Source organism: Cannabis sativa, chromosome X, assembly GCF_029168945.1.
Source record: "Cannabis sativa cultivar Pink pepper isolate KNU-18-1 chromosome X, ASM2916894v1, whole genome shotgun sequence".
Classification (NCBI taxonomy): Eukaryota; Viridiplantae; Streptophyta; class Magnoliopsida; order Rosales; family Cannabaceae; genus Cannabis; species Cannabis sativa.
This window is the reverse complement of record NC_083610.1, coordinates 55207827-55231320: the sequence shown is the minus strand read 5'-3', so window position 1 is coordinate 55231320 and position 23494 is coordinate 55207827. Positions and strand designations below refer to the sequence as shown.

Here is a 23494-nt window from a genome sequence, read left to right as displayed (position 1 = left end):
AATTAAATATCTAAGTTGATTTTATCATCATACTTAAATATTTCTTTTTCGTGACATTTAATTAAATAGAAAATTATTTTTAGTTGAAATTTAATTTTTCAACTAAATTTAAATAATTTTCAAAATATATTTTTTCTTTATTTTATTAATCAATTTTCGAAATTGCATTTCTTAAATGCTAGAATTTCGAATTTTATCTTGAAAAATAGATTAAGTTGTAAATTAATTATTTTAATTAATTCTTGGATCAACTTAAATCAATGATTTTTTCATTTATTGATTAATTTAAAATAAATTGAATTAAAGTATATTATTAGAAATTGAATTAATTAGTCAAAGGAAAATCTAGATAGATGATATTTTTGCTTGAAGTATTTTTCTAGAAAATTAATATTTAAGTTGATTTTCATCATCATACTTAAATATTTGAAATTTTTCTTATATATTTAATTAAATAGGAAAATTATATTTTTTGTTGTAAATTAATTTTATTAATTAATTTTGGGCCAACATTAAATTAGAATAATTTTTCCAGGATTAATTTTTTATTTTAACATGCATTTTCGAAAATTGTATTCTTAAATACTTTAATTTTTCGAAATGCAATATATATTTAAAGAAAATTAAATTTGAGTTGTAAATTAATTTATATTAATTTTGTAACAGCTTAAATTGAATATTTTTCTAAATATTTATTGGAAATTATTACTAAGATGGAAATAATTCATCTAAGTAAAATTTATAAATATTAAATTAAAATTTATATTTTGAATTTTTCATTCTAAATTGGAAATTTTAAATAAATATATATTTAAAATAAATAAATTAAATAAAGAGAATCAAAGAAAATACAACTCACTTTAAATAATGAGCTTGATTATTATTAAGATATTCGATCTCCATTGTTGGTCTTACAAAAGTTAAATGTTTTCAATATAACCTCGAGACGCTAGACTTCGTCCCCCTATGGATGGTTATTCGTTGAACGCATTTAACACCGTAAGATTTCATTTGATAAGTGTTTTGTAAGTTTTCGTCTCTATTAGACTCTCCCCTACGGTGACTACTTAGAGATAAACTTATGAAACATGAAACAATGGTGGAAGCTCATAAAATGAGAATAACCTTGACTCTCGCCTACCGGGACAACGTTGGATTCTTATTTTGATCGAATAAAAGGTTGCTAGAATGGTTTTTATTTTAGATGAGCTGACAACTCTATTCAATAAATGATGCTTTGACTCTCGCCTACCGGACACCGTATCGCTTTATTGAAAACCTTGGAAATTATTTAGGATTGTATGTTTTAGTATTTTCACTAGTCATTCCTACTTGCTATCTGTTTATAAGTTCTGAATTGTGTATGAATTTATATTGAACCATGTTAATTTTCTGTTATTAAGTTGTAGTTTAATTTCGAATCTTCATTGTTGGTCTAACATGTTTGTTTTTCTAATGAGATAAATCCCTAGTGGATTTTCACCATTAGACATACATAATAGTGTAAGATCTCGAAAGATAAATATTGTATATGCGACATCTAGCTGTTCATCAATTGATGACACCTTAGACTAGTATTTTACGATATGAAACAAGAAGATTATATAAATAAGATTACTTTGACTTTCGCTAATCGAAGCATCGTTGGATTCTTATTTTAAACGAAATTATCCTAATTCCTCTTAGCTTATTCATTTCGAATTAGCTTTCAAAACATATCATTGGATGAATGGTCTATAAATCATTTCATGTCATTTTATATGACGCATATGATTATAATCCCGAAATTCTATTCCCAATTGATATAAATCCTCAATCTTAGAAATCTCCTACTTGTATGGGCAAATCTGACTTAGAGTTTGTATTAGTAGTGCTGGTCCAAGATAGAATTACTCATTATATTTGGTATAAATTTAAGTCTTTGACTTTAATTTTAGATTCCAAATAGAAATTTTCTTAAATTTCTAATTCCGTAATACAATACAGTTACACTTTCTCAAGTGTTTAATATCCATCTTTTATTAATGGATTAAAACTGTATGGAATGTGAGTTAGGTATTCTGTGACCAGGATCCACTTGAAGTATTCTAAGAACTCTTTGATGTAACTAAACCTATATCATCCAAAGACACTACCAGTTTTTTTAATCTATGGCATTTGTATCTTGTTCATAGTGGTTTTGACAAGATCAATCTCTGCAAAGAGTTAATATGCCTATATCCACTGAAAGTAGTTCATCTCATTCGCAGATGGATGTACATTCAGGGGTGGATATGAGTTTTTCGTTGTATTCTTAAAACGATAACTCTAGATTATACCTTATGCAAAGAAATTTGAAATGTTTGAAAAATTTCATCAATTTCTAGCAATGGTTAAACACCATTAAGGTATGTGGTTAAAGATCTTGCGAACTGATAGGGGTGGAGAAATAGTTAGTAGATATGCAGTTCAAAGATCATTACATTGATTTTTGAATTATATCCAAACTTACCTCCCCAGAAATTTCGATTTGCATATTGATGATTAGTTACTAGTCGTTGCCTAAGTCCTTCTATGGTAATACAATTTCAGAATGATGTAATGGTTGTAAATCATTACTAGATTCATGGATGACCTAATCAAAATCTTAAGAAAGGCTAGAACTGTTAACCATGGTTTGTTAGCTTTTCTAAGTGATTAGGGGTGGACCATCCCATTGTCAATAGATAAGAAAGTGTTTGTTCAAACAAATACTACTTTTCTAAGAAAATGACTAAGTCTGAAAAACAAGTAGCAAATAAAGGAGATATTTATTCTTGATTCCAAAAGTGTTCTATCATCTTATATAACATATGATGATCCCACTGCCTCTGTTGTCTTGTCACAACCGAAGAGATCAATACCATTTAGTTTTCTTCGACATAATTCACGGTACCTTGTCGTAGTGGGAGAGTTTCTAGGAACTCACCTTCTTATGACTTGGGAGACACAAGTGATTAAAATCCATTGTGAGTTTAAACAAGTAATGGATTGTCAAGATAAGAAACTAAGAAGAAAGCCAATAGAACTATGGTTTAATCCATTCACATGGAATGACCTAAAGTTTTCTATTACAAGGACATAAAAGGAAATTTTCGTTAATAAGTCTATTCTATGGACTTAACAAAACTTCCTGTTCCTAGTATTATAGGTTTGAGATTATCTAAACCTATGGCTTGTGGTATACACAGTAATTACTTACTCTAATGCAAGCAACTTACTTTAGTAAGATGCTGAAGCATTTTCTTTCTAATGGCAATCTATAGAAGCTTCACAACTTCTTAGGCATAGATTTTATTTATCTAAGGAAAAGTCTCAACTATTCCAGAAAAGATAAAGCCATGGAAAAATTTCTTATATCAACAGTGAGAGGTCTTAGATATGCTTTTGTATGCCTTAGACCGTACACTGCTGTTGAGTGGGAGTAATGAGTAGGTATCAGATTAATCCAGGAGAAGAACATTGGAAGACAATCAAGTAAATCTTAAGATAAAGAAGAGGAACTATATGTTAGTCTATAAGGGTGTGTTTAAAACTCTTAGACTACACCATATCAGATTTCGAAATTTGCCTATGTGCTAGTAAATCTTTCTGATAAGATGGTGGTTACTCTGGGGGTGGAATAGTGATTTTGGAGAAGTGTAAAAACCTATCTGAAGTCTCTAGGTCTACCAGAAAGGGACTGAATGTTAAAGCTGCAGGAAAGTTACTTATTCAGTCTAAGGAAAGTTCTATACATCTTTGGCACCATTCCAAATTGCCTTAAACTACTAGTGTTAATTTCCTGATTAACCAAAAGTAGTTGCCAAAGGTATAGAATCCAGTATCCCAAGAGAGTAAACATATAGAGAGGAATTTCACATTATCAATGATTTTGTGATTAAAGGAAGAGTAATGGTGGAGAAAAGGTTGTGGTTAATTCAACCTTTCAGATCCTATTACGAGGAGTTTACTACTACTACACTTGATTTGTATATCAAGGTGTTGAGATTATTTGAAACGCACTTTTTGTTTTATATTAGTGCAAGTGGGAGTTTGTTGGGTTTTATGCCCTAAATAAAACTCATTTCAATATAATCAGATTTGTTTATTAATATAGATCAGAAATAACATTTAATGTTGCATGGTTCACATGATTTATTTCATGATTATATGTACATAATGTATAAATTCATCTGAAACCCTTTTCACATACTTGATCCTGTTTATTGTGTCGTCAACACATTGGAAAGTAAACATGACTATGTGAATAAAGTTTCCTAGATTTATCAGACATAGGGTTTTACCGATATGATAATCTACAACAAGAGTTTACTTGTATTTGGAGAAATACTATGTTCTTTCCAAAACATTGGTTAAAGTAAAGCTCAGGTTGGATGCATGGAGTATGCATCGGAAGGGACCGATATTGAACTTTGACTTAGATTTAATTAAACTTACCGTAAAATCTATTCAAGTCAATATCGCCTAGTTGATCCTAGATCAAATGATCTTAATCCAGATATGATTAGGCTCAATCTTGAAAGGCTATTCGTGTTCTTTGATTTGTTAGTTAAGCCTACTTTTAGGTCAGGGTGATACGTACATTTTGGGAACACGGTAGTGCAATTGAGTGGGAGCGCTATCATAAACATGGAATCTATAGCTTCTATCTGGCGAATAGTAAGCAAAGGATGATCTCCTTCGAGCTTGACCAAACGAACATAAATGGTGGAGTACTCATTTCACATAAGCTGAAATATCATTTATACGGGGTCAAGTGTTTTAAGGAATAAATACATTGTAGGGTGTAACGGTAATTTAATCCCTTTACAAAGGTAGATCATTCATATAGAGGATCATTGATCAAATTAGGATTATAACAATGGATAACTAATGATGTGTCTATATGGTGGAACATATAGAGCATTCTATATACTGAGAGTGCAATTCTAAGTTCTATGCGTGGATTCAACGAAGAATTAATAAGTTAGTGAATTTTAGTGTTAAATTCTTGATCTACTTATTGGAAGCTCGGTTATATAGACCCATGGTCCCCCCACTAGTTGAGATAATATTGCTTGTAAGACTCATGTAATTGGTTTTGATTAATCAATTATAATTCTCAAATTAGACTATGTCTATTTGTGAATTTTTCACTAAGTAAGGGCGAAATTGTAAAGAAAGAGTTAATAGGGGCATATTTGTTAATTATGATACTTTGTATGGTTCAATTAATAAATATGATAAATGACAATATTATTTAATAATTATTTATAGTTATTAAATAGTTAGAATTGGCATTTAAATGTTTGAATTAGGAAATTGGCATTTTTGAGAAAATCAGATACAAAAGGTGTTAAAATTGCAAAATTGCAAAAAGCAAGGCCCAATCCACTAAGTGTATGGCCTGCCACTTTTGTAGGAAATTTAAATTGATTTTTTCATTATTTTAATGCCATATAATTCAAATCTAACCCTAGTGGAATGCTATAAATAGATAGTGAAGGCTTCAGGAAAATTACACTTAAATTTTCTATTTTTCCTTCAGAGAAAAACCTGAGCCTTCTCTCTCCCTATCTTTAGCTGACCACTCTCTCTCTTCTTCCTTAGAATTTCGAAATCCTTAGTGATTTGAGTAGTGCCCACACACATCAAGTGATACCTCAATCATAGTGAGGAAGATCGTGAAGAAAGATCATCAGCAAAGGAGTTTCAACATCAAAGATTCAGAGAAAGAGATCCAGGTTCAGATATTGATAATGCTCTGCTACAGAAAGGAATCAAGGGCTAGATATCTGAACGGAAGGAGTCATATTATTCCGCTGCACCCAATGTAAGGTTTCTTAAACTTTATATGTGTTTATTTCATCGTTTTAGAAAGTTCATATTTAGGATGTTAATAAACATACTTGTGAGTAGATCTAAGATCCTGGTAAAATAATTTCCAACAACTCCTTTTTTAGAATTAATTATTTATAATTAACTATTTTCTTAAAATAATTAATTAAATATTCAACAAGACCTCTTTTAGCAATTAATATTTATATTTAAATCCTTACTTGAATTATTTTAATAATTAAGCCATTTAATTATAATATTTACAATAAAATTTATTTTTTTTACAAAAATTAAACTTCTTTAACAAAAATTAAAATGCTCTTCTTATAATAAAATTTCAAATAATTAATTATTTTTAAATGATATTTAATTATTTTGTTACAATTATATGAACTAAGTATGAGGTCTCAAGCTAATCAATCGATAATAAGTGCAGGCATTTTTTTTTCTAAAAAATCCTTTAACTTATTTCATTTTTTACTTTTTAAATATTTAAATAAAAAAATAAATAATTAAGTGAAATAATTTAAAATTAAGATTACAAGTATAATAAAATTTAAATTATGAAATTATATGTGTATAATTTTAAATTATAAAAAGTTTTGCTATAAAATTTTAAATAATTTAAGTATAAAAAAAATAAATTGCTAAAAGATCCTTATATAGTAATAAGTTGCAAAAAATTAATTAATAATTATAATTAATTTAATTCTAAAATATAATTAATCTTAATTAAAGTTTTATAAGGAAATAAATGATTAGGTTACTTTCAGGTTACACGTTATTTATTATTTATTTTTATTTAATTTCCAAATTAATCACAACCATTTAATAGTAATCCAATGACTTAAAAAAATGTAACCATGATGGTTACAATAAAAATGTAACCATTGAAACCTCTTCCTAAATAAATATATATATGGGTGACTATTCAATGGTTACATTTTTATTGTAACCATATGGTTACATTTTTTTTTAACCTGTAATAGCAGATTACTAATAGGTAGACTTTCCTTTTTTAGATTTAATTAATTATAATTAACTATTTTCTTAAAATAATTAATTAAATAGACATACCTTTTTTAGAATTATTTAATTATAATTAACTATTTTCTTAAAATAATTAATTAAATATTTAACAAGACCTCTTTTAGCAATTAATATTTATATTTAAATCCTTACTTGAATTATTTTAATAATTAAGCCATTTAATTATAATATTTTACAATAAAATTAATTTTTTTTACAAAAATTAAACTTCTTTTGACACAAATTAAAATTCTCTTCTTATAATAAATTTTCAAATAATTAATTATTTTTAAATGATATTTAATTATTTTGTTACAATTATATGAACTAAGTATGAGACCTCAAGCTAATCAATCGATAATAAGTGCAGCTATTTTTTTTTTCTAAAAAATCCTTCAACTTATTTCATTTTTAACTTTTTAAATATATAAATAAAAAAATTAAATAATTAAGTGTAATAATTTAAAATTAAGATTACAAGTATAATAAAATTTAAATTATGAAATTATATGTCTATAATTTTAAATTATACAAAGTTTTGCTATAAAATTTTACATAATTTAAGCATAAAAAAATAAATTGCTAAAAGATCCTTATATAGTAATAAATTGCAAAAAATTAATTAATTTGTATTATAATTAATTTAATTTTAAAATATAATTAATCTTAATTAAAGTTTTATAAGAAAATAAATGATTAGGTTACTTTCAGGTTACTAGTTATTTATTATTTATTTTTGTTTTATTTCCAAATTAATCACAACCATTTAATAGTAATGGGAAATTTGATTTTATATACTTAAAAAATTAAAAAAATTTATAATTAAACCAAAAATTTAAACCCTAAAAAAACTATACCTTTTTTTTCAAAACCCCAAAAATACCCCCCTCACAATTCTCTCTCTCTGCATCATCTCTCTCTCTCTCTATCTCACCCCAACCGCCCACCCTCACCACCACCTCTGACCTCCATCCTCCGACCTCCGACCCTCACCGCCACCTCCGACCACCTGCAATAACACCCCGACCCAGCCCCACTCTCTCGGACCGCCCAAAAGTCGCACTCCGAAAACCTACTCTCTCTTCCTCTCTCTCTGAAATTGCAGAAGAAAAAAAATTGCTCCTGGTCCGATGGTCGGACCATGGGTCCGATGGGGTCCGACCAATCGGACCCATGGTCCGACCATCGGACCTTGGACAATTTTTCTCTCTAAAAACGCAAAAAAAAAAAGTAAATAAAAAAATTGTCCCAGGTCCGATGGTCGGACCATGGGTCCGATTGGTCGGACCCCATCGGACCCATGGTCCGACCATCGGACCTGGGACAATTTTTTTTTTCTGCGATTTCAAAGAGAGAGGAAGAGAGAGTGGGTTTTCGGGGTGCGATTTTTGGGCGGTCCGAGAGAGTGGGGCTGTGTCGGGGTGTTGGTACGGGTGGTCGGAGGTGGCGGTGAGGCCTGAGGCCTGAGGTGGTGGTGAAGAGAGAGAGAGAGATGTGAGAGAGAGAGAGAGAGAGAGAGAGAGAGAGAGAGAGAGAGAGAGAGAGAGAGAGAGAGAGAGAGAGAGAGAGAGAGAGAGAGAGAGAGAGAGAGAGAGAGAGAGAGAGAGAGAGAGAGAATTGTGAGGGGGGTATTTTTGGGGTTTTGAAAAAAAAGGTATAGTTTTTTTATGGTTTAAGTTTTTGGTATAATAATAAAATTTTTTAATTTTTTAAGTATATAAAATCAAAATTCCCATAGTAATTCAATGATTTAAAAAAAATGTAACCATTGAAATCTCTTCCATATATATACTATAAATGAAAATAAAACAATTCTTTTATGCCTTTCATTATCCCAAAATTAATATTATTGATTTTTAATTGTGTGATTGCTCTATTTGCTTGAATGGATGTCCAAATAAGTGTAAAAAAAGATATTAGATTCATTTCATATATTCTTTGTTAGTAAAGATATATCTTTTTTGAAATATTTTAACCTTAATTTTCTTAATAGAATGATTAAACCACGGGAAGCACGAATTAGTTTTCTAATTCAATATAAGATTAACAACAAAAAAGTAAAAGTCAATTAACACTCAAAATTGAAATTAGAAAGAATGTTATCAATTTTCTCAAGAGAAAAAAAAAGAAAGAATGTTATTAAGAGAGAGAAAAAATAGGAAGGTGCTTGAGAGGGGGCCACCAACTTCAATTATTATATTATTGCGTTTATAATATTTATTACGTCGGACACACGGCGACAACTAGTAAGTATATAATAAATAATTATATTCACAAATCCAACGCAATAAAACGACGTTGGAGCATGTTTTCTGGCTTTTTGTTTGTGTGGCTATCGGCCTATACTACCCCAAATCCCACCACCTTCACCACCCCTTCAGTCTCCTCTTTTTCTCTCTCCTCAAAACGACAACATGACAACCAGCAAGACTCCCAATACGACATCATCACACTCAATCCAACAAGAGTGTTGCATGTGCGGCGATTACGGTTTCTCTTATGAGCTTTTTCAGTGCAAAGTTTGCCAATTCAGATCCCAGCACAGGTAATTAAATAAATTTAATTTCTATGTATTTTTGTATATTTTTTTTCTGGTTAAATTTTTGTTGATAGGATTTACAGTTTATTGATCATTATAAATCTTATGTTGTGAGTTCATATGTGCAGGTACTGTAGTAATTTGTACCCAAACATGCCTGTCTCTTGCCGAACCTGCAATTGGTGCCTCATGATTCAAAACGAAGACAAAACCCAACACTCATCCAACTCCAATTCATCTTCCTCCTGTAAAACCGAAGACAAAACGACATCGCCTACGACCAAGATCAACAACAGCGATCATCATAATCAGGTGGGTTCCCTCATTTTAAGGCGCCAGGGAATTCGCCCAATGAACCTCCAACAACTCAGCGGGCCTATCAAGAAACAGAAATCGGTCGAGATCGTGGTGCCTCCACCGTCTCCATCGCCTTCGCCGGTGGCGAAGTCGCCGTCGATCCGGAAAAGGGTCTTGACGAATGGGGCAAAAGAGGAGAGGCTGAGACGAACCAGGTCTGCCGAGATTTCAAACGCTCCAAGTCCAACTGGAAATGGGATCAGTTCCAAACAGGTCTTTAGGAGTAAGGTCAGGAGGTACAAGCTTTTAGATGAAGTTTCTAGCTAATAAACATAATAATTTGACAACTTTTGTTTTTTTAAGTGTGCAAAGGGAATAGACTTTTAGTTTCTTACATAAGTAGATAGTTATGGAATGGCTTTGGTTCGATGTGGGACTGTTTTTGGTCCCAATTTCCATCTATAGCTCCATCGGGTATAATGAATTATGGAGTTTTGTTCAATATATGTACAGGAGGAGGAGAAATATTATTTACTAGTTAAATTAAATAATTCATATAGCAATATCTCTTTTTTTTTTTTTTTCTTTTTTTGGATCAAAAAACAATAGGATCGAGTAAGTCAGGCAAAAGTTTAGTTAGAGTTTTGGTTTCGAAATTATCAATTCAATTGTTGGAAAATGATAACGGATAATGTTGAGTGTGGAACTAAAGTCTCCCATTAATTAAGAATGGACAATATTTCTATTGATAGGAACGAACAATATCATACCAAAATGAAAATACAGTGTTCGAGGTCCTAACATATAGAGTTATAAACTCAAATCTCATTGTATAACTGAAGAGCTATTTAGGAGTTAGGACCATATCCAATGGTTACTGCTGATAGTTTGATTTAATATTAAGCACTATATGATTGAGATATCTGGTTTCATTGTTTTACTCATATACACGTACATGGATGAACGGAGAACTAAATGTTATTATTTTGTGTTCTCAATAACTAATCACATCACATGCTTGCATGTGTATGGTTTGTGATTATTTTCAATTATTTAGAGTACAGTTTCACTATTATTGGTTTGGGGGGTACGAGTATTGATTACAAAGGCGCTTTGGCCAAACTGTTATATTATATTTTAGTGATTTTTTGTTGAGATCAAATATTTATGAAGTGTGAGTACCTACCTACAAGTCCTTCATGCTTTTTCTTTTTTAATCAGGAGTGCCTATATTAGATTCCAAAGTAGCCAAGTTGCACTAAGAACATTTTGAATGGGAAAGCTTCTCAGATTCCTAGGAAATAAAGATAAGAAAATCATCTAATCCAGTCCCATATAAATGAAGAATATGTTGACTTGGTAAAAAGCATTAAACATATACTAGTAGTATAGTGCCTCTTCTTCATCCCAAAAAACCAAGTATAGCTAATTGGAACCCATTACTTCCACGGGTATTATATTCTTTCGGCGTAACGATAGCCAGAAAATATTTGTATTTAAGAAAATAAATACAATTGAAAAAAATATAATTTCACCAATTTCTTGCTTCTCTTCTAGCGTATAGCATGGGCTAATGGGCCTTAGGGTATGTATGTATTTTATGGGGATAAGTTAAAAATATCTTTTTTTTTATCTATTAATCAAAAATACTTTCATATTATATTTTTTTAAAATATGCTTACTTTTTTGAGTGAGTTGCCCAATATACTCTCATTCTTTACTTAACATATAATTTGCATTAACCTAAGATGTTTAATGAGGATATCATCTATAAAGTGGGTATATCTTAAAGAATATGAAAATAAATGTAAAAATTAAAACAAAGTAAAGTGAATATACCATATAATTTCCTCTATTTTATGGGGGCTGAGCTGAGTTTGAGAATCAGATACTTTTGCTTAGGTCAACAAATATTTTGTTGGTGGAGGCTTTAATTCAACAAATGTTTTAGGTGGAGATTAGAGACCTAAGTCAAAACATCAGCTGAAGTGTTCAATTAGTGTGTAAAACGCGTACAACCAAAACCAAAATTAGGAGATTGTTTGGTAACTTCTTAAATTTCATTCCAAAAAGAAGACACCCACTCACTTCATATTCATACTTGCATTGTACCATGTAGTTGTAAAATTCTAGCTGTATCATCTATATATCTATATAATTTCCTTACTAATGAAGATGACATGGCAACTTAACCATCCAGGATTCTAATTTTTCTTTTTCCTAACTTTTTTGATTTTATTTTATTTTTGTACTCTAAAACATTCTATTTACACTATGAATTAATAATTTACCATTAATTTCAAAGATGAAAAGTCACACATTAATTTACCAACTTAATGACATGCATTAGTAAAAAAAATTCATTACGACTAAAAATCACTCTTTAATTTACCACGTTCAGATGCATTAGTAACTCAAAAGACTAATTCATTTAATTAAAAAAAAAAAAGCATATTATTTCATGTAATATCAATAACCCCAAAATCCTTTTAATAATAATAATAATTTCTATGTATATCTATTCTATATAAAGTGTGCCTATATAATACAATTCTTGGTTTATGAGAAATTCATGGGTAACTTTTTATTTATATTAAAAATAAAATAATTTATGAGAAATTCATGGATATAAAATGGTTTATGAGAAATTCATAGGTCACTTTTTATTTATATATAATAAAATAAAAATAAAATAAATCCCATTAAATTCAAAAAAAAAAAAATAGGGTTCTAGATTTTTTTTAATTACCGTATTTCTAACCCTATTTGATTATTTATGCCTCTTTTATAAACCCTATTTGATTAAAGTTAAGATTATAAAATTAATTTAAATTATTGTTCATATATTAATTAATCTCATTAATAAAAAATAATTCAATATATGAACCCTATTTGATCAAAAATAATCTTAACTTTTTAATTCAATTAATAATTATTTGTCACGTAATTATTAAGTCTTTTCCCTTTAATTTTCTTTTTGTTGATAATGCTAATTTATTCATATTTTGATTTCTACAATTTTGGTGTTCAGACCATTAAGGTAGTGTTTTACTAGGGGATCTAACGAGTTTCACCCCTTCGCTAATGGCCTCTAAGAGTTCAAATTCCAGTATTGTATAAATCTTCAATTTGTTCTATTTCTTATATTAACTGAAATTTTGCTACTTTTTTTTTTTTTAATTTTACAACTTTATTGTTTATATCTTATTAGGATTCATAGGTCACTTTTTATTTATATATAATAAAATAAATCCCATTAAATTCAAAAAAAAAAAATAGGGTTCTAGATTTTCTTTAATTACCGTATTTCTAACCCTATTTGATTATTTATGCCTCTTTTATAAACCCTATTTGATTAAAGTTAAGATTATAAAATTAATTCAAATTATTGTTCATATATTGATTAATCCCATTAATAAAAAATAATTCAATATATGAACCCTATTTGATCAAAAATAATCTTAACTTTTTAATTCAATTAATAATTATTTGTCACGTAATTATTAAGTCTTTTCCCTTTAATTTTCTTTTTGTTGATAATGCTAATTTATTCATATTTTGATTTCTACAATTTTGGTGTTCAGACCATTAAGGTAGTGTTCTACTAGGGGATCTAACGAGTTTCGCCCCTTCGCTAATGGCCTCTAAGAGTTCAAATTCCAGTATTGTATAAATCTTCAATTTGTTCTATTTCTTATATTAACTGAAATTTTGCTACTTTTTTTTTTAAAATTTTACAACTTTATTGTTTATATCTTATTAGGATTCATAGGTCACTTTTTATTTATATATAATAAAATAAATCCCATTAAATTCAAAAAAAAAAAATAGGGTTCTAGATTTTCTTTAATTACCGTATTTCTAACCCTATTTGATTATTTATGCCTCTTTTATAAACCCTATTTGATTAAAGTTAAGATTATAAAATTAATTCAAATTATTGTTCATATATTGATTAATCCCATTAATAAAAAATAATTCAATATATGAACCCTATTTGATCAAAAATAATCTTAACTTTTTAATTCAATTAATAATTATTTGTCATGTAATTATTAAGTATTTTCCCTTTAATTTTCTTTTTGTTGATAATGCTAATTTATTCATATTTTGATTTCTACAATTTTGGTGTTCAAACCATTAAGGTAGTGTTCTACTAGGGGATCTAACGAGTTTCGCCCCTTCGCTAATGGCCTCTAAGAGTTCAAATTCCAGCATTGTATAAATCTTCAATTTGTTCTATTTCTTATATTAACTGAAATTTTGCTACTTTTTTTTTTTTTAATTTTACAACTTTATTGTTTATATCTTATTAGGGACATTCATGGAAATTTGGGTTTCTTTAAAATATGCAATTAATGAGCATTACTTTTTGATCATAGTGTGTTTTCCATGGCTGAAAACCTCAATAATCTCTATCATTTGATATCAAATAAAATAAAATTATCATAATTATAGATTATGGTTATTTAATGAGTAATTAGTGTGTTGAAATTGTCAAGCTGATATTTAAAATTGTTTATAATTGAATTGTTTCTTTGTCTAAATTAATATTAAGTATGTTTATATGTTTATAGGTTTATCTGTTTTCTCTTAGATCAATCATGCTCATATAGCAAAAATACTCATATAGACATGTTATTTTTATTTTGTAATTTAAATCTTCTTAGTCATTATTTAGTTCACTTAAACCTTTTCCGATTATGGTGAAGTTTTGTTTCTTTTAGGTATCCTATTATAAAGATATGTACTACATGTATTATTTATTTTTGACTATGAGGAGGTGGATTTCTTTATTGGGAAACATATAGCGTGACAAATTATTGTTCATATATTGAATAATTATTTTTAATTAATGGGATTCATATATATAACTGTGTATATTGAATTCTTTATTCAAATAATTATTTTTGATTTTTACGTGATTATTTATTGTTCATATATCTAGAACCTTATTTGATTAAAGTTAAGATTATAAGATTAACTAATTTGTGATTTCTTCCTATACACATAATAATAATCTCACCTAATAACTAATAATATTTTTTCTTTAATTTTTAATTATATCACTTTCAAATAACATAGAAAAATCTAGCATAAAATTTAGTATACGTGCCTCGCACATAGTTTTTTACTAGTATATAGATACATACTTAACCGATTTCATTTTTTTTTTCTAGCTTTTTTGATTTTATTTTATTTTTGTACTTTAAAAAATTCTATTTAAACGATGAATTAGTAATTTACCATTAATTTCAAAAATCAAAAGTCACTCATTAATTTACTAACTTAATGACATGCATTAGTAAAAAAAATTATTATTACACTACGAAGACCAAAAATCACTCTTTAATTTACCAACCATCACATGCATTAGTAATTCAAAAGAAAAATTCATTTAATTAGAAAAACCATATTATTTCATGTAATTAATATCAATAACTCCAAAATCCTTTTAATAATAATAATAAAAAAAAATACATACATAACCCATAACTTTTATATATATATATATATATATATATATATATATATACTAGGTAGATGTTACGTGGACGAGCCACGTATTGTTAGTTTTATTTAAGGTTTTTTTTTTCAATTTTGGTAAATAAAGTAATATGATTATTTGAGCAATTTGTTTTTAAAAAGTATACTATGGGTACTGTGTTTATAAAGTATACTATGGGTACTGTGATCATTAATGAAAATAAATCAAGACAAAAAAGAATACACCCAACATAAATATACATACTTGAAGGCTCAAAATTATATAACACATCAGAACCTACCTTTTAAAGAAGATAGTTTAGGAATAAGATATTCACATGAAATACATGTGAAGGAGAGATATCCACTACTTAGTATGGAAACAATGAGATTGAAAAAATACATTACCACATGAAATTACAAGTTAAAAGCGCACAGGGAATCATGAGTCCATTGCTCATTGCAAGAAACATAGAACCAGGTGATAAACCCTTAATATTGTCAGGAATTAAGAAACTTGTCCGCTGAAAAAATAAAAATCATCAAGGTTACATTGTGAAGTTGTTTAATTGAGCAGAAACAAAAACACTAACTAAAATATAGATTATTACCATTTGTGATCCACATGAAGAGAAGTGTAGTCGTTCATCTAGATATAGCTCCAACAAATTTAGTACCAATGTACGAAAATTTGAATTACAATACTTAATCAAATGCCTCATTATCATTAAGCATATTCAAAACTCTACCAAAATTCTTTCAAACATGTATATAATACACTATACAACAACAACCCAATAAGAACCCAATAATACACTGAATATGGATCTTATGAGTTCATACCTAATGGTATAGCAAGAGACTTGCATCAAATGATAATGGTGGTACTGATTTGATCACCACCACAGTACAACAACAACCCAGTACAACAACAACCCATTAAAAACACTCAATTTTGTAAATAAATACACTCATAATAAACATTGCCAAACCCGTACCATTTGACTGCACATATCATTTGCCCAAAATATCTGATACTGTTTTGTCAACAATTTGGAAAAGCCCTTCCCTATAAGAAAGAGAAAAAAGTCATTATAGAGTGCACAAAAGAAAGTCACTGCAAAGTCATATTCCCGGTAAGAAAGAGAAGTTACTTTGTTTTGTATAATTTCCTAGTATTTTTCAACAATACATAATAGTCATACAATTGGCTTCATCTTATACAGAAACAAACAAAAAAAATTAATCTAAAACAAGCATTAATATTTCACTGGTTTATATTTATCATGATAATATTGTTGTTAAGATTCTTACTTGGTATTGCATTGCATTATCTGATGTCACAACAATCACATCCAATGGTGTCTCTCTCAAGGAACAGAGAACCTAAATTTAACTCAAGCAGAAAACATCAGACCAAAAAAAGGTAATAATAATTACAATAAATCTTGAGCTTACTTTTCGTTCTAACAATAGAATAATCTCTTACATGGTTAGATAGCTTAGCAAAATCGATGACTCTGACATTTTACTTCTACCTACCAAAATGTTCGTCCAAGTCCAAGATAACTATTAAGTGTCATCACTTGGATTTCTCAACAGAGAATAATACGCCAACAACATCTCCATATCAACCAAACTTAACACTTAAGACTCATTCAGAAAGGTCACCCATTTAAAAGATCTTGTTTTTACTAATGCGATACTAAGAAAAAGATCCCATTTATGATATATGAAATGATTACATAAAATTGAAGTTGACATTCATAAAGGCAATTCCATTGGGTGCAAAAAAGATTGAAATTTTGAAAAACATATATTAAGAAAACATTAGGTTTCTTGCATATACTCATAACACAATTGGCAACAAGAAAAGTCAACATTGAAAATAATGTTGATGTTTGAAAATAATGGCACCTGTAATATTCTCTTTTGTTGAAAAGCTCTACTGCCTCGTCGAAGCTGCAATTCTCAGCATCCTCTTCATCGTGGTCGTTCAAAGGAGAGAATCGGTAGAAAGTACGGAAAGAATCGGAACAGGCAGGGAGTTTTAGTGTATTGTATTGGGAAGGAATGAATTGAATTTTTATGCGGGGAGAAACGGAATAATAAGAAGAAGAAAATACGCTGGGACGATGGAATGAGCGATTGAGAGAACTTGATAATTGAAAGTTGAAAAGAAGACTCAAATTTTCTCTTATTTTTCACTGGATCCCATGATTTTAGTAAATCGGTTAGGGCTAAAGAAATAGATTTTGGAAACCTTCTAGTCACCTTTTGGAAACCTTCTACCTGAAAAAGCACAGGAGGCATTAGACAAAGATTACCCAAATTCCAGTGATAAAGGAACTACTAATCCTAATTCATTACATACAGTTGAAAGAATCAATGTAAATTTGGTAAATTTATGTTAGTTGTGACCTGAAATTTATCGATCAAGGGTATGGCACCAGCGAGTTCTGGTGGAATGGCCATTGATAGAGAAGTAGGCGTACTGCAAGTCAATATTTGAAATTTGTAACAAAAATCAATGAATGAAAAAGAAGACTACGAAGAAGAAGAAAGACTTACGGAGTGCAAAACCTATACCAGAGTGCAAACATGATTTTTTATCACAATATTTGGGGATATACGGTTTGTTAGAGAGATATGTGGCTAACATGATTTTTTTTAATTTTTTGGGTTTAATTATTGGGTTTATTTATTAACGGTAGATCAAACTTATTAACATCGTTAAATTTAACAGAATATTCTTTTTATTTTTAAGGTATATTCTGTTAAACCAAAAAATGCCGTTAAATAGACACTTTTAATATATAAAGATATAAATACATACTTGAATGTTATTGAGTTACCAACCTTTCTACTTACCATAACCCCTTACTTAATTATTTTATATTTAATTACTGTTGTATATAAATACATACATATATTTTTTCTTTTGTGCACCATGTTTTGGTGTTCTACTATATTATTATTTTTGTAAACTCATATTTCTTTTTCTTTGTTGCGTTATTTTTAGTGTGTATATATAAATATATACATGTAAATATATGAATATTTAGTGATCATATTTATGTAAATTATGTGTATATGTATTTTTTTTTTAATTTCAATATACATACCATAACCATCAGAAGAATTGTTTGCTCCAGGATCACCCACAGTACCAATCTATAAGTATTCTTGTTGTAATATAATTGTAACATAAAGATTGTTACTATTATAATCAAAGCCAAAACTATTTCATTGGATTGATCATGCATTGTAAACCTTTTAAAGAATCATCATAATAAAGGTATTAAAATTCGATAATTTCGATCCAATTTGTTTCACATATTTCATGGACAATGAAAATCATAAAGGCACAACACAAATGTGATTATTTTGTGAGATTAATGACTACAGCTAATATGTACGTACTCATATATATATATATATACTAGAAGAAAATTACGTGCGAGACACGTATACTTAGTTTTATGTTAGATGTTTTTTATTTTATTTAAAAATGATACAATATATAATTGAAAAAAAATATTATTAGTTATTGTTTGAGATTATTTTTACTTAAGACACTGGTATCAAGAATTACAGCAAATTACAAAATATTATAAAAATTAATGGCAATTTTCAAAAACTACATATTTTTCCTATTGACCATTTCATAATATTAGGTCCATGATACTTTAAGATACCCAAACGGCAATAAAAATTGTCAATTTCACACTCAAATGGATCTGAAAAAAAACACAACATGACATAAGATACATCATCATCATAATATAACATTAAGCATATATAATATATATTTATATATAATAAGTAAATTGTACCAGGAATGAGTTCGAAGAATAGCATCAATATAACAAAATAACCTCACAACAAGCTACGTTAGTTTTCCCATCAACAACCTTTTATTCCACACACTCACACAACCCCAATTAATATATATATATATATTTATATACTAGTAGAACGCCAGGTGATAGGCACGTATATTAAGTTTTATGCTAGGTGTATCTTGCTTTATTTAAAAACAATACAATAAATAATTAAAGAAAAAATATTATTAATTATTGTTTGAGATTATTAATATGTATATTCAATTAATGTAAATAATGTTGTTAATAATTAAAAGTAAATACGGGATACAATATATGAATGTTAATAATCTAATTGCAGTTTGTTTTAAATTAATCCAAAATTAAACCAAAAATCAATGTTCAAAAAATAAAGCATACAATTTAAATTTGAGTTAAATAAAAAAAGATATTAAAATTTAATTTCTAAATTGTTGATAGGTGAAGATAACACGTGTAAAAGTTGCAAAAAAGAAAAATAAGGATACTCTTAATGGTTGGATTTTAATTTTCTTTTGCGAGACAACAGTGTAATATTTGTATTTTGTACTTTTCATTCTAGCTGAATCTGCTCGACAAAGTTATTATTTTTCATGTAAGATGGTAAGATGTAGTGTCAATAATTAATTTAATAAATAAAATCTACTTATGATACTCAAGTACATTTATTTTATTTATGTAAAACTATATCTATAGAATTCTTCAAACCTAAATTGGTGAGTATTGATGAAATAGAGGAAGAGGAAGAAGAATCGCAACAGATGAATTGTTGTCATAGAAGAAAATAATAGCAATGTTCTATTTCTATATTAGCAAAATAAAAAAAAAAATACACAAAATAATAATTACAATTTAGAAAACAAATGACCTCTTCTAATGGGTAACTTTTGGTCACCTATAATGGATTAGAAAGAGAGTCTGGTGTGTTTAGTAATTAGTTTATTTTTACATTTTGTTTTAAATCAAGATATTTATAATTAGTATATTTTTAAAAAGTGACCCATGAATTTCTCATAAATTATTTTATTTTTAATAATAAACTATTTTATTTTTAATATAAATAAAAAGTCACCTATAAATTTCTCATAAACTAAAAATTTTGTTATATAGGCACACTTTATATAGAATAGATATAATGATTATATATTATATGAACTTTTGTATAATAACATAAGAAACATACTCCTGAGTAATGCTAAGCAGCAAGTTTTATGTAGAAGATAAAAACTTACCAAACCAGCTCGTCTCTCTTCCAATGTCACATCCATCTTGAGAACGTCACTTTCCAAACCATTGAGAGTGAGATTTCGAATCATGCGAACATACAAGTGTATCGAAGCCAACTACAACCTTCTTTGGCATTCTGAATAGTACCAAGTACAATTTCTACATTCAACTGATTAGCTAATTTGGAAACAAACTGAATTTCAATAGGAAGTTGTTCATTAATCCAAGAAATATAATATTAAAGTTCACTGTTCCAGTATAATGCTACCAGGAATAATTCTACTGCAACAATATATACACATATCTTAAGTTTAAACAAAATCAAAACTAAAGAAGACTATTGTTTAAAAAAATAAAAACTGAAGAAGGCTAAACTTTTTATATATAAATATCACAATATATTTTGAAGCTTTTCAAATTGATCTGTCATCATTCATATCAATTTTGAAGTTCAAATCTTCCCTTGAGCAATGCCTTTTGAATTCAGATATGCATTCCTCGAGAGTAAATCAGATTTACAATTAAAAATAAGACAAATAGATATAAAATATACCAATTTATTTTATAGACTCGCCAACCATATATAGAGAAACTAAATTTGCGTCCAACCAACCAACATTAGTCTATTTGCATACAACGCTTACACGCGTAATTGCATTTCTATATCTTTATCATTATCTTTATTTTAAATTATTACAAAAAATAACTAAAAGCAAATTTAGAAAGAAAAAAAAAACTTATGAAGAAGTAGGAGACTTTATCTCAGGATTGTTCTCAAAACCATTAATAGGTGATTTAATCAATGAACTTTGACCAATGCAACTTTGTAAACGATATATGAGTTTGGTGATAGATTTTTATCATCTCCTTCGATTCCATAACCCATTGGTGGGGTAGTGTTCTCTTTTCTCCTACATGCATACCTTCAAGACCAATATCCCAACCCTCTGACTTTTGCTACACCTAAGAAAAATTTGTAAGAAATAAAAGACGAAGATTTCAATTATAAGAAATAAAAGACTTGCAAAGTTTGAAACAAAAAGAGGCAAATATGAGAATTTTAAACTTAAGAATAATAAAAATAATTGAGAAAGAGGAATCATCAGTATATATGATGATGATGGGTGTATATTAAATATTCTTACACCTACCTGTTTAATAACATAATAACTTATTGAGCGTATAAAGGATCAACATCAACCCTTTTAAGTGCAGTTGCAAAACAACATCAAAGGAAATTTATAAAACTCACTCTTGAGTGTAGGTGCGCTTTATAATTTTTCTGTTTATAGGAATCCATAATAAGAAGCATCTGGTAAATAAATCTTGGCTAGTGCTCATATAGAAATATTGTCATAAAATATCATGTACATGGATAATGGTGATGCATACTATTATCTATTTAGCCCAGTCCATCTCAAGACCCAATATGAAATGAAGTAAATAAAAAAAGATCATCAAAATAGATAAAGGTTTCAAAATATTTACCTTGTTTCTTAGAATTTCCTATTGCTTCCTTGGAACCTGTCGAAAATACATAAATAAATAAATTACTGCTTATGTAACCCCATATATCTAAACTACCAATTTATAAATAAATAAATTACTGCTTGATGTAACCCCATATATCTAAACTACCAGTATGTCGTACCCCAACTTCAAACTTTTTTTTTTTTTTGTAATTCATCTCTCAGGGAAATCAGTAAAATAACAATTCACCTAAAAAGTAAAATTTCCATATAAATTAGAGTATGAGAGACTCACTGGCGATTAAGCTGGATGACCGATCTTTGAAATAACTTCCTCGGGTGAAAGTCCAACTTGATCTGCAAAACAAAACATAAATAGGCGCTATAATTAGGAAAATGGCATAATGTATCTGTACATGTGTGAGCAAAATATTTTGAGTGTCAAACTTACCAAACTGCTGCTTCACCTGAGAGAAAATCCAATCATTGCACATCCAAAATCACACAAAATAAAACAATCACATCCCACATCCAAAATCACAAAAAAAAAATATGGAATTTCATTCTCAATAACATAACAATTGAACCTAAAACCTAAAATCAAATTTAAAATCTTACCTTGCTCGTTGTAGGCTATGGAGGTGACGGTGGAGGCTGAGGAACGGCTTCGTGTGGTGGCGTAAAATAGAGAAAGCTCGAGCTTCGGTGGTCGATGGAGTTTGGGGCTTTAAGAAGAGGAGAAAGGAGAATGGGTCGTAGGCTATGGAGGTGCACCCAGAAATTGAAAGTCAACCAAATAATACTCAATATCAGTATACTTATATATTACTCTCGAATAAAGAAGGAAAGAGGGTTGTGACTCTCGAATAATTAGCATCAAATATCAGTTCAAATATTAATGAGATTTGTTTTATTTTTATTTTATTATTTTATTATATATAAATAAAAAGTTTTCTCATAAACCAAGAATTCAGTTATATAAACACACTTTGTAGATTAGATATAGGGAAATTTACACCCATTACTGTTTTTTCCATTTTTTTTCGTTTGTACTGTGACACGGTGGAATTTACTTTTGTACTGTTTTTTTTTTTTGGTAGTATACTACCTGCAAGCCTTTGCAAACTTTAAATAAATATATATATATATATTATAAATTGTAAAAAACGTGTGAGGTTTTTTTTTTTTAATTTTCTTTTAATTAAAATTATATTATATTTTAAAGGTATAAAGGTGTGATGTGACTTGTGTTGTCACTTTAGTGACATATATATTTTTTTATTATTTTTTAATTGAAATTGATGATAAAAATATGTCACCTAAAATATTTCAAATTCATTTCTTTCACTTTAATCTCACTTTCTCCATTATTCTCTCTTACTATTCATCATCTTCTTCATTTTTTTCACTCTCTACTTCCTCAAGTTCTCTCTATTTCTCTCCATCAACATATAACTTTTTTATTTTTTTTCATGTTCAGTTCTTCTTCTTCATCTTCTTTTCTTTTCTTCTTCTTCTTTTTTTTTTTTTTTTTTTTTAATTTTTTGAAGTTCTTAGTTACGTTTTTTTTGAAAATATAAGAGTTAGTGTGGTTTTTTTTGTTCTAATTTTCCAGAACTTTCTTGCAAATACTGTGCATTTAGTATTGAGGATGTGCACAACATAGTTAATTTTTGATCATTTTTTTCTTTTATTGTTTTATTTGTTTTAGTATTGTTTTACTGTTGTTTTTCATGATTTTTATT

At 28.3% G+C, this 23494-nt stretch overlaps 1 protein-coding gene and 1 long non-coding RNA gene across 4 annotated transcripts; one reads left to right on the top strand and one right to left on the bottom strand.

Annotated features, from left to right (window-relative positions):
• The first annotated feature begins 9052 nt into the window (after positions 1–9052).
• Positions 9053–10266, top strand: LOC115724729 (uncharacterized). Its single transcript, XM_030654065.2, has 2 exons — positions 9053–9412; positions 9535–10266. The coding sequence occupies exons 1-2, from the start codon at positions 9282–9284 to the stop codon at positions 10028–10030; spliced, it is 627 nt and encodes a 208-aa protein (XP_030509925.1). The 5' UTR covers positions 9053–9281; the 3' UTR covers positions 10031–10266.
• A 5033-nt stretch (positions 10267–15299) lies between these two features.
• Positions 15300–18067, bottom strand: LOC115702691 (uncharacterized). Of its 3 annotated transcripts, XR_009684936.1 has the most exons (6): positions 17612–18067; positions 17108–17482; positions 16680–16728; positions 16505–16576; positions 15802–16259; positions 15301–15714 (listed from the first exon to the last, which is right to left on the bottom strand). It is a non-coding gene; the product is annotated as an uncharacterized LOC115702691 (long non-coding RNA). The 3 variants fall into 3 exon arrangements; XR_009684935.1 differs by having other exon boundaries at positions 15300–16259; positions 17612–18063; XR_009684937.1 differs by lacking the exon at positions 16680–16728 and having other exon boundaries at positions 15301–16259; positions 17612–18062.
• Between the last annotated feature and the right edge of the window lie 5427 nt (positions 18068–23494).